The sequence below is a fragment of the Cephus cinctus genome, unplaced genomic scaffold (genome assembly GCF_000341935.2).
Source record: "Cephus cinctus unplaced genomic scaffold, Ccin1 Ccin1_scaffold0053, whole genome shotgun sequence".
Classification (NCBI taxonomy): Eukaryota; Metazoa; Arthropoda; class Insecta; order Hymenoptera; family Cephidae; genus Cephus; species Cephus cinctus.
Window position 1 is genome coordinate 40,748 of NW_014332797.1, and position 13,376 is coordinate 54,123.

At 41.5% G+C, this 13,376-nt stretch overlaps 1 protein-coding gene across 2 annotated transcripts in view; it reads left to right on the plus strand.

Moving 5' to 3' along the window:
* The window catches only part of LOC107268537 (multidrug resistance-associated protein 4), a gene marked incomplete at its 5' end in the record, with an annotated part of 72,837 nt that overhangs the window by 35,649 nt on the left and 23,812 nt on the right, over positions 1-13,376 (plus strand). Inside the window, 1 exon segment of one of the 2 annotated variants that reach the window (XM_015741432.2) lies at positions 7,177-7,984. Within the exon segment in view, the coding sequence (XP_015596918.1) occupies positions 7,177-7,179 (3 nt within the window). 2 annotated transcript variants of the gene reach the window in all.

Sequence of the window (13,376 nt, forward strand, 5' to 3'; positions counted from 1 at the left end):
GAGAGAGAGAGAGAGAGAGAGAGAGAGAGAGAGAGAGAGAGAGAGGGAGTGAGGGAGTGAGAGGGAGTGACAGTAATTGAGAAATTACAACTGCTAAAAACTGCATCTATAACTAAGCTTACACTAACTTACACTAACTTACTTCTTACTAAGCATTATGGAGTAGATATAAGGTACCCATGTAATGCAGTTTTAAATGTTTCCAGTGTTCGTTTTTGACGAAGTGCCATAGGAAGTGAGTTCCAAAACCTAACCCCGAACACTTCTATCGAAAGGTGCCACGTGGAAGTCCGACACTTAGGGACGCAGAAGTCTAGGGCATGCGAGCGGGTGGGGTACGGGCAGTCAGGCCTATTTGATTTTAATTTTAACTTCCCCGCAAGAAAGGCGAGTGGATTTCGGAGAGCCACTTGCCAAATTAACGCACTGAGAAAGTAGAGTCGACGTTGTCGAACTGTTAGCCATCTCAGTGCGATGAGATGTGGAGTAATGTGGTCGTGTTTACGTATACTACAAATAAACCGGACACTCGCATTTAGGGCCGTCTGCAGTCTTGTGTTCTCCTCATCCTAGATATCTAATAGGACTAGAGAGCAGTAGTCGATGATCGAGAGAATAAGAGCTAGGACCAGTTATTGTCTAAGTCTTCTCGTTAAGAAGTGCCCCTTTGCCCTCAATTGATAAAGGGTTTTATACACCTTATTACAGCTGACAGTAACCTGCTCACGCCAGTTAAGAGAGGGTGTGATGACAATCCCAAGACTCTTAACAGAGCTCTCGTATTGAATTACGGATCCATTTACAATTATTCTCGCATCGCGGTTTACAACAAGTGTATTGATATATCTGGCGGAGCCAAGGATTATAGCCTTGCTCTTACTCGGATTCAGTTGTAATTTGTTTCGATCAGCCCATTCACAGATGCGCACGATGTCCTGATTAATCTTGGCTACACATTCATTCAGGGATGCTGGTAGACGGTGAGCATATATCTGCAAGTCATCAGCATATTTTACTAACGAGCAGTTTAGTACACTAGAATCGATATCCGCAACGTAGAATGAAAATAGAGCGGGACTCAAAACTGAGCCTTGGGGGACCCCCGATGTAATGGCTGACCAGGAAGAAATCCCGCTAGATGTCCGAACAGCCTGTCTTCGCCCAGTTAAGTATGACCAAAACTAATTAGGAGTGGACCGAGAGAAATTCAGAAGGGCAAGTTTCTGTATAAGACGCGCATGGTCTACCGTATCGAATGCCTTCGAGAAGTCAAAGAGTACCAACACGGTTATCATTCTGTCATCTATAGCTCGACGTACATCATCGGTGATTCTGCCAAGAGAGCTTTGAGTAGAGCCACCTGTACTGAACCCGAATTGAGATGGATCTGAGAAGCCATTTCGCTCAAGATAGTCCCTCATATCTTTGCATACGATTCTTTCAAGTACCTTAGAGAACTCACAAAGGAGCGAAATGGGCCTGTAGTCACCAGGCTCTGATGCGTGGGTCTTCTTTGGCAAAGGGACGATGATAATATCTTTCCAGGGTGTCGGAAAGACAGCTGTGGAAAGGGAAGAGTTGAACAGATCCAACAACACTGGAAAAATGGAGGTTGCGCAGTGTCTTAGAAAACGCCCGGAGAAATTGTCTGAACCTGGCACATGCGAATCGGCGAATCTGAAATGTCAAAGTAGACGGTCAACGGTAATATATTTAAAATAGAGATTACTATCATTAAACGTCTCATCCCGAGAAGTCGCATCAGGAGGATATGCACATTGTGGGCCAAATACTGCGCAGAAGGACATGTTCAGAGCTTCCGGTGATACAGTGGTAACATGAGACCGATTGGAGTTGGGTGACACGCCGAGTCTTCGCAACTCCTGCCAGACTTGCCTAGTGTCCTTAGCTTGGGCTAGGCGGCCAGTGCAGTATTCAGTCTTAGCTTGTACGATTGAAGCTTTCACGCAGTTTCGGAGACGCCCATACTCCAGCCTAGCCGCCTCAGCGCCCGTCCGCCTAGCTATTGCACGTAGCCTGTTACGAGAGCGCATTAATTCGCGGAGCTGATTAGTTTGATTAGTTATCCGCGGCGCGGAGGGACGTTTAACTTTAATTTCCCGCAATGGAGCGACTTCATTCAGAAGATCTGTCATCCGCTCGTTATGGTACGCTAGCTTGTTGTATGAATCCGTGGCCGCTACCAAAGGTGACCAGTCAAGATTTTCCAGTAACGCCTGGAATCGAGGGTCTTGTAATCCCCGATAGTCCCGACGCTTCACTGTGTCTGGTTTTGAAGCTCTTGCGTGCTTTAGCTTATAACTAATAAGTATCAGATCATGAGCTGAGAGGCAGGGAAAATGGTGTTGACCGTGGCGTATAACCTTATCTGCAGAATCCACAATACACAGGTCCAGCCATGTAGCAGAGGTAGAGGTACAGTGTGTAGCGTGATAGGGAATGAGGTGAAAATTAAAACAATTGAATAGCCTCTGGACGTACGTGCTATCGGACTTGTCAGTACAAAGATCGGCGTTCCAGTCACCCTTGATAATTTTAGATGCATAATCTTGACAAAAGGAGGAGAGAGCAGTTTCAAGATAGTTGGAGAAAGCAATCTTTCGTGGTCTATATACAACGTTAATCAGAAGCTTAGCCGAGTTATGTCCCTGAACCTCAACGAAAAGAAACTCAGGGCGCGATTCATAGATTGGCGAGGATGAGGATGAGGAATTTTACAACTTTACTAGATAACGTATTCCGGATAAATATACATACTCCACCGCCCTGCTTACCAATTCTGTCGCAACGAAAGAGATTGAAACCAGGAAGGAAAACAATGCTGTCATTAATATGCGGTTTTAGCCATGATTCAGAAACTAGGATGATATCATAATTTGTCCTACAGAAGTGATTCAGCAACTCAACGAAGTGTGCAACAAGGGATTGAGCATTCACGTGACAAATGTTAAGAAAATTCGTGTTCCCATCCAGAGAGGGAGACATGGCAGGAGGTGGAGATTTTGTGCATCATAAGATTCGCTCAATATCCTCAAGAGTCGAAATTTCTGCAGCAGTAGCTTCATTGTCTTTCTTCACTCTAATGACTCCGTTCCGTACCCAGACATGTCGGTAGTCCTTGGCCTTCGCGGCAACCCGTGTAGCTCGCAGAAGCTTATGTAGGGCTGAGGGTAAAAATTCATTACGTAGATAGCAGTCTCAGGGAAGGCAGCATTAATTTCCCTCGCCTTTATGATGCCTTTCGAGCGCTTGACTGCAAGAATTGAGTTTCGTAGCCCGGAAGAACATAGACGAACACGAATCATTCTCGGCTTTTCGGTCATTATGGTGTTGCGCATGTGTGTAAAGTCAAAGATCTGTATAGTGTCTACAGTTAATCCTAAGTTCGCGAATATTGTTAGAATTAAATCCCGATCACTTAGACCATCCTTTTCAGGCACGCCCAAAATCGTGAGCGACGTAGAGTGTCTTTCATATTCTAGGGACCGTAGACGTGTAGCCAGAGGTTGTACAGCAGTCGAAAAGTCTGCAGCACTATGTGACTGCATAGAAAGACGGTTTTCTAAGGCCGAGAGCCGATCCGTAGAGGCCGTTCCTATATCAGTAACGCGAGTCTCAACTACAACTATTCTTCCAGCCAGCTCTTCTTGTCCGCGCCTCAGATTGACTGTAGTTTCTTCGACAGCAGTGATCTTATCCGTTAAGGCATTTAGCTTGCCAAGACACCCACGGACATTTGTCTTTAGCTCATATAGCCCAGCAAATTGCTGCTTAATATACGAGACATCGCGAAACGCAGACTCCATCCCGTCAATCTTGTTGTTGAATGTTGAAACTAGTGCGCTTAATGATGTAAGTTGTGCTCCAATATTCGGAAGGTCGGCGGATGAAGGAGTACTCACTGCCGATGTTCCCTGAGTGGTGTTGAGTGCAGATTTTGTGTAAGTAATGCATGCAATAGAATCCAAATTCTGAGCCGAGTCGACACCTAAGTGCCTCTTTAAACACCTCAGATGGAAACCATGTGTGCTTATGCTGCAGCTTCTATGTAACTCATCCGTACGCACAAATTTAAAGCAAAGGCCACAATTGACAGCTGGCAAGTTTACATACGCAGATACTAGGTTAGGCTAGCAGTAGTACTTAGTCGTGAAGGTGCGCGCACGATGAAGGTAAACACAATAGTAGAAAAACCAAACGTCGTGGATGGGGGCGTGTACAAGTGTTCTGCACTGTTTTTAGTAAGCAAGTTCTTGAATATTCGTCTTGAGCTTCTGACGTATGACCATTGGACAAAGACTCACGTTGACCACAGGGGAACAGAGAGGGCAACACCAGTCTTCATGTCCTTATTCCATGTCGAGTTTTCGCTCGACAAAACGTGCGATTGATGAGTAATGTGCCACACGGTCGCCAAATAGTAGAGGTTAGAAAGTACCACCTCGGCTTAAAAAGCCTGCAATCCCGCAGCTCCGCAGTAAGAGCACCACCGTATATGCTCCTTCAATAGCCTGAGCCACGGGGAAAGTCAGCAACCTGCAACTAGCGTCCGCAAGGGACAAAAAACCACAGAGAAGCGCCAAAATATGGAGAGCAACTGACAGAGACGTGCAAGCCTACTTACATACATAGAGAGAGAGCGAGAGAGAGAGAGAGAAAGAGAGAGAGAGAGTTTTTCTCGAAACTATGTTTTTCAAAACGGTGTACACGATATCTCGGGCTGTAATTGATGAATCGACTTGAAATTTGGTACACATGTTTAGAGAAATACCAGTTTAGGCGTGAAGGACGATTTTGTCAATACGTTTTTTTTGCAATATTTATTAATAATAATAACACGCATTATAGCTCCGAAAATGGCGAAAAAAGTTCAGGAATTTTTTTCTCGTAACCTAAGACGAAAAAAAAACTTTCACGCCATAGCTAATACCATGTAGTTAATAAGGATATTTTTTATTTATGATTCAGACCAATCATATTTGCGAAATCCTGTACACCGACCGATCGCGCGCGGAAAATAAAAGCCGACGCGAAGAAGAATAACGTGTTTGGAAATTTCAATATTTTTTTATGAAAATTTTTACACACACTTCTTAAATTATACATAAAAACATATTAAAAAATTAAAAATATTGCATTTATAGTTTTCTCGAAATAAATTTCGAAAAATTAGCCTGTATCGCCGCTGGTCACAGTAGCCTAACTCCTTAAGTATGCGGCAGCTCAGGCCCTACGTTATACATACAATAGTATAATGCTTGCTTAGGTTTAAACCACTGATATGTATACTAACTGGATACGAGTTCGCCGCCATAATAATGTACATACGCATTAGAAGCTTGGATTCGGCCACCGCAACGCCTGGCAGTCAACCACGGTATACGTAGGGTACGGTCACAGACTTCTATATACTACTAGACCGCTAGCTCGCTTGCTGGCTATGAGGTAAAGTGGAGGGGAGATCGGACGCCATTTTTTGTATGGCATTCCGTATTCCAGGTGGGGAAAGTGAATATGAGATGTCGATCACTTGTTCCGTGATTTCGATGTTTCCACGTTTTCTGAGCAGATGTATTTGTGTACGTAAAATCGGAATGATATATAAAATAATTTGATAAATATGAAAAAACGAATTACAGATCCTGCTTTGTAACAAGTTTTGCGACCTTTCACGTTGCATTCGGCATTTTTTATCCGATTTGCGGTACAATTTCTAAAACCGCAGTAAAAGTTCTCTCTTCCCTTTTGCTTCCTCATAGAGGAAGCTATGTGACAGTGGAAGATTTGGCTGTCGAGATTTTCATGTCACCATGTTCAGAATGTTTGGAGAAAATATCCGGGTGTGTGTAATTTTCATCATAATTCAAGCTGCGGCTCGAATTTTACGTCGTTTTCAAATTTCAAAGAAAAAAGACGTTATCACTCTAGCGATCACAAATTTTGTGATGATCGTCTAAATAGTTCTTGACAACAAGATTTTTAGCCAAGGTTGGTTGGTATTGCCTTTGGGCCGAACCCATCGAGAAGTTTTGATTTTGTGATATTTTGAATTTTTCGTAAAATCAAATTTATCAATATAACTTAAGTCAACTTTGACCGATTGAGCTCCAATTTTCCAAAAATATAGAATATCATTTAGCTGTGATGTGTCTCAAATTTGGCGGAGATCGGCAAAACGGATCTGATTATACATATATTCAAGTTTTTGAATTTTATCCGATTAAAAAATATTAGGTCCGAAGAGATCATGCAAGAGATTTATCCTTACATGCGTTTTCTACAGTATGAAGGACCCCAAGTTGTGAGAGGCATGGGGACTCACGTTAAACAAGCTGCAAGTTGAAACTTGCAATTTGCTTCCTCTGAATCGTCGGTAGTAAATGAAGGGACTCATATAGGGACTTCGTACACTACCTACGATTCGATGGAAGCAAATTGCATGTTTCAACTTGCAGCTTTTTAAATATTAAAAGAGGAGAGTTTTGCTGGATATAATCACTAACTACACGCGCCAATGCCAATGTGACGCACTTGCCCCACTGAATAGTGTCGGGTATCATACCGATACACTAACCCACTCACAAATTTGCCCTATAAAAGATGGCGGCGAGTATCCAAATAATTTAATCGTCGTTCGTGTTTCAAACAGAACGAAATTATTTATGTCGTTGAATGATAGATGGCGCCACGTCCGCCTCATCGAACTTTCATCCACGCATGCGTCACGCACGCACGTCATTTTGACATTTCAATCATGAAATGTCAATTTTGATTTATAAGCAATATAGTATACGTATTTTATGATTGTAAAAAGGTTGGTAAAATACTAAAAGAATAAATCCATTATCGATATACCGTTTTTCATCAGTAAGTACAACAATTTTTGTCTATTTGTGTGTATGTATTACAGTGAACAATTTTAATTTATAAGAAAGGTTGGTAAAATACTAAAAGAATAAATCCATTATCGATATACCGTTTTTCATCAGTAAGTACAACAATTTTTGTCTATTTGTGTGTGTGTGTGTATTACAGTGAACAATTTTTATTTATAAGAAAGGTTGGTAAAATAGTAAAAGATTAAATCCATTATCGGTATACCATTTTTCATCAGTAAGTAAAACAATTTTGTCTATTTGTGTGTATGTATTACAGTGAACAATGCCAGCAAGACGCAAGGGGGCCCATTTAGGCTGTCGAACGAATAAAGCTACAAACATGCGAAGTAGTAGAGCAGAAAGAACAGACGGACAAATCCAACAAGATAAAGAAAATATGCGTATGAGCATGTCGCAATTGCGTGCATCTCAATCACAAGAGGCACGACCTGAACGAAATCAACAACGACAATTGGAACGGAGTCAAGCGCGCCGGTTCGTAGTTAACACATGCAGAGCAAATGACCGACAACGCCAACAAGTACATCGAGCATTTACATCCGCTTCATTCCTTCGTCTCGCATTCGAGTACGAGCCAGATATTGAATATGCCGCTCATCCAAAAGTGCTGATTGTGCTATGGGCAAAGAATGTCCCTATTGTCATGCGCTCAAATTCAAACATGAGTCAGCCGGGATGTGTTGTGCTTCAGGAAAAGTGCAACTACCAGAAATTGAGACATCACCAGAACCATTGAACGGCTTGCTCATCGGCACGGATCCAGATTCAAACCTGTTCCTGAAGTCCATTCGCACATTCAATTCATGCTTCCAAATGACTTCGTTCGGAGCAACATAAATAGTTCACAATACTGCAGCAAGTGGTCAACAATACAATTCAACATTCAAAATCAAAGGCCAAGTGTACCACAAAGTATGCTCATTGCTTCCAATACCAAACGAACCACATACATTTTTACAAATCTACTTCATGGGAGGTGAGGACATCAATCGTGTGGATGCACGTTGCGGTACACTCAATTGCTCTTCGAAATTAATATTGATTTTCTTTATTTCATTTTCCTACTTTAGGATAAAAAATATATTACTTTTTTTTCACTTTACATTTAACTTTTAAGAGATCAAACAACGAATATGTCCGTTACGTTAATGAAATACATTGAATTGAGAAAATGAATGGTTGGTGATTTTTTGTTTTTATCGGCGGTCATCGTCTACAGCGCTCAATTCCTCTTTTTGTCATAGATCCCATCGCCACACATTTACAATACTTTTGTTATTTTTTATTTAAAAAACAAAATATTCACTAGAAATAATTTATATGGCAGAACAACGTTCGCCGGGTCAGCTAGTAGTATAATAATAATTTGTGAATAACTAAACACAGCAAAGAATAGCGGTTCCAAAATAAGTTATAAAACGCAGGGTAATAATAGAGACGGAATCACGGTTCCAAAATAATCTAGAACGCGTGAATAATAATCAGATCGAACAACAGTCGAGTAGGAAATACAAGAGATAGCTAATTTGAAATAATTAATTCCATAGGAACCAACGGGTCTTTATAATTCTAATAACAAGGAATAGCGATTCCTTACACAACACAAAACTGAAAAGGATTAGACGGATCCTAATCCTGTACAATAAACTAGAGATTATCTCCTGGAAAGTCGGACGCTTCCGGTAACAGCACGCGTATTACGTAACCCACACGCAACGAGGAGCAACAGTGATATTTACAAAAATCAGCTGCGAGTGGGCTAGTGCCCAACTCGTCGGCTTCACAATATTTACAAAGTTTGAAAGCCGTAACAATAACGGTGCTTGACCTCCTGAGAAGTCACCTAATATACCGAATCCTTAGACTCCCCGCTAGGAATCTAGATCTTTCGTTTGTCGTCAAGCGCGTGTATCCTATTCCGTCACGAATAATCTCGCGGCCAGTATCAGTTCCAGAGACCTATTTGTCTATTGAAAATATCAGTCAGAAAATACGCAATCCCCTTACTGCCTTCCTAGCACCCGCGAATATCGCCGGTAGAAAAACATATCACTGCGCGGTACTTATGATACACGATGTACGACCGAAACGATTACGCGTAGCGTGGACTGAATAGGAATATTTTACATGCAATTTCTTTGGACATGCTCTACGAATAATCAAACACAAAACGAAAAACTAAACATCGATACGAGATAACGATTCCTCCAGATCGCCACCGTGCTGGCAAGCATCGGATTCTAACGATCGTGCAAGCGGAAGGCGACGCGTGCTGTCTGGATCTAAGATCCAGCAGCTAAATCTAGGATCCCGCTAATCTCGATCAATTGCAAAATTAATGAGCTCGGTAGCGTTACTCACCCCGAATCGCCCTCGCCAAATCATCCAACTCCTCTCTATCCATGCTTTTCTCTCTCTTCGTTTTACTTCTTTCGCTCTCACTCACTCTACACTTTTTCTCTCACGCTACTTTACTTTTCGCACACACCGCACAAGACGTAGGCTACATCGCAAGTGACGCTACCCGAAAGTCCGCCCGCTAACGTGCCCTAGTGGCGCGGAGGAATATTACCCTTGAGCTTAATCGAATCCGCGCTATCCCCTACGCAGCCCAATTCACCCGCAATCTTCAATTGTTTTCTCGATCCTAGATAAATAGATCCGCGCAACTTCTCTTCTTCGGGGCGATTGCAGTGTCTTGTCATGGGTCGGGAATCACATCCGACCCTATCCCTCGTTGTGTGGCTCCAGGCCACCACTGCAACCCCATGATGCATCTAAAATCTTGGATCTTCTCGCGGCGTCCTTCTGCGTAGGCGGTCGCGCTCAGTGGTGCTCTACGGTCGCGCTGGCCCTCTTCCTCTTGGTGGCTACGTCACGCCAGTGCTGCTAGTCGCATTGGCCGGGCTACTCTACTGTAGTCAGGGCCGTCGTTGGTGTACCATGGGCCTCGTTGTCTCTGAACTTTCGTGGCGGTTCCCTTACGGGACCGACCACCGCTTGTAAAATACAAAATATATACCCCGAAGGGAATGAACACATGTTATTAATGCTAAATTCAGTCTACGCTCGACGCAAATGTTACGTTGCTTTGCAGACCTTATGATGTACCTCTTTTACCGCCTATTCTCTCTCTCATTTGTGACGTGCACAAAGTGCCACGTCACGATACATATTATATACAGGATGTTCCAAAACTACCTGGTCCGGTGGGTATGGCGATGTTCGGGAGGCTTCAATGATCAAGAAAATGACCTTTTTTTTGTCCGGAAGGTCATAGTTTTTAAATGGGAGCAGGTCAAACTTGACCAATCAGAGGGAGGCGTCAAGAGAAACGTAGACACCTGCGAACTCTGAGTTTTCTTCCGTCGCTTTTGTTTCTCGGTGGCTTCATGCAGGATGACATCAGCCGAAGACATGCCTATTGGAAACAAGAAACAAGCTACCGAGAAATAAAAGCGAGGGAAGAAAACTGGTTCGTAGGTGCCTACGTTTCTCTTGACGCCTCGTTCTGATTGGTCAACTTTGAGCTGCTCCGATTTAAAAACTAAGAGCTTCTGGACAAAAGGAAGGTCATTTTCGTGATCAGTGAAGCCTCCGGAGCACCGCCATACCCACCGGGTCAGGTAGTTTCGGAACACCCTGTATATCTTATTATTTACTAAAGCTGGGTAATATGTATGAAACAGATTCTAAAACGAGTTTTTTTTTTGTCTAAGATACTCACCACTTTTTTAAGGGAATACACAGCAGTCTTCAGATTATAGATTTGTCTCTTTAGAGCTCTAATTTTTTTTTGGGACGATTCATACTTTTGTCTGATAAGGTAGAATTTTTTTGGCTTGTTCGAGGAATGTCTTCGCAATGGTGATCATGTTTGAATAGCTCTCGCCGCCTTGATGTTCTTGGTGTTAGTTGTTCCCGACAAGTAGAAGATTTCGAAGATGAAATAGAACAACTCGGTGTTAACATTTCCGGACCTGGACGTACAAATTATAAATACGTGTATTTCTTTGAATAAAATTTTTAATTTGAATTCCTAATTGAATCAACTACCTTATAAGCATACTCACTCAGCGTGGGAAGTATTGCTTCTACAGAACTTGACCCTTTAGCATAGATTGTTTGACTCATTAACGTAGATGGAGGATTTATCGTAGGTATTGACATGTCAGTCTTTAATCCTGCACAGTTATTAATTACCTGTTTATTCATTTGTCAATACAGAAAAAAAGAGTTACCTGAAAGTAAATAATCAACGATGTATGAAGAAGACAATAATAAACATTGTTTATCAATATATTCTGAACACCTAAATACACCTATAATGAACAAGTATGGAATCTACGTACTTTTACTAAAAGCCTGGCCCACATCGAAATTTGTATGTGCCTCAATTCTGTTGTTGTGAAAAAATTGTGGCACGCTACCGTTGCGCAGCCTTGTCATATTCCACCAGCGCTCAAAGCAATCGTTGGTGAAATGGTTAAAGCAAAGAACTGCTGTTTTCACTGGTAACTAATCTTGCCTGCCCATCTTCTCGGTCCACTTTTTGCTCTCAATTTCATTATCTGGAAATCTAACAAAGTTGTCAAGAGTTATTATTCGACCTTAACCTCCAAAGAATTCATTTTGTACTTATTGTTAATTATTTGTACAGTATATATTATTGTTCATTATTCATTATATAGTTGTATTTACCTGTGAAGCATTATTCCTTTTTCTGTTGTCAATTTCTTGCAACACACACATCTACCGAGAAATAAAAGCGAGGGAAGAAAACTGGTTCGTAGGTGCCTACGTTTCTCTTGACGCCTCGTTCTGATTGGTCAACTTTGAGCTGCTCCGATTTAAAAACTAAGAGCTTCTGGACAAAAGGAAGGTCATTTTCGTGATCAGTGAAGCCTCCGGAGCACCGCCATACCCACCGGGTCAGGTAGTTTCGGAACACCCTGTATATCTTATTATTTACTAAAGCTGGGTAATATGTATGAAACAGATTCTAAAACGAGTTTTTTTTTTGTCTAAGATACTCACCACTTTTTTAAGGGAATACACAGCAGTCTTCAGATTATAGATTTGTCTCTTTAGAGCTCTAATTTTTTTTTGGGACGATTCATACTTTTGTCTGATAAGGTAGAATTTTTTTGGCTTGTTCGAGGAATGTCTTCGCAATGGTGATCATGTTTGAATAGCTCTCGCCGCCTTGATGTTCTTGGTGTTAGTTGTTCCCGACAAGTAGAAGATTTCGAAGATGAAATAGAACAACTCGGTGTTAACATTTCCGGACCTGGACGTACAAATTATAAATACGTGTATTTCTTTGAATAAAATTTTTAATTTGAATTCCTAATTGAATCAACTACCTTATAAGCATACTCACTCAGCGTGGGAAGTATTGCTTCTACAGAACTTGACCCTTTAGCATAGATTGTTTGACTCATTAACGTAGATGGAGGATTTATCGTAGGTATTGACATGTCAGTCTTTAATCCTGCACAGTTATTAATTACCTGTTTATTCATTTGTCAATACAGAAAAAAAGAGTTACCTGAAAGTAAATAATCAACGATGTATGAAGAAGACAATAATAAACATTGTTTATCAATATATTCTGAACACCTAAATACACCTATAATGAACAAGTATGGAATCTACGTACTTTTACTAAAAGCCTGGCCCACATCGAAATTTGTATGTGCCTCAATTCTGTTGTTGTGAAAAAATTGTGGCACGCTACCGTTGCGCAGCCTTGTCATATTCCACCAGCGCTCAAAGCAATCGTTGGTGAAATGGTTAAAGCAAAGAACTGCTGTTTTCACTGGTAACTAATCTTGCCTGCCCATCTTCTCGGTCCACTTTTTGCTCTCAATTTCATTATCTGGAAATCTAACAAAGTTGTCAAGAGTTATTATTCGACCTTAACCTCCAAAGAATTCATTTTGTACTTATTGTTAATTATTTGTACAGTATATATTATTGTTCATTATTCATTATATAGTTGTATTTACCTGTGAAGCATTATTCCTTTTTCTGTTGTCAATTTCTTGCAACACACACATCTTCCCATTTTTTAATTTTTACCAGTTATTACTTCTCTCGTTTTTTTGATCTAGCTTAGCACTATATATATTGTGACGTATTTTTACGCGATAGACCTCACCGGAAAATGCAAGACCGACCGGCGCACACCTTTACGCGATTCCTACGCGTTCCAGGCAACCCAGGGGCTAACAAATTTCACTCTCGAAAATACCTAAGGTATTGTTGGGCGCCAGGTTCCAAAACGGGAACCACGTATCTGTTTCTACGATATGTCTTCGCGTGCCTACGTTGGCTAACTCAGCTACGCGGAGGCGGCGGGATTCGGATCAATAGGTCGGATGGGTCAGACGATCACGCGACACACAAAATTATTCGGACACTTCGATCTCAAGAAAATGGTTCGGTTTATTA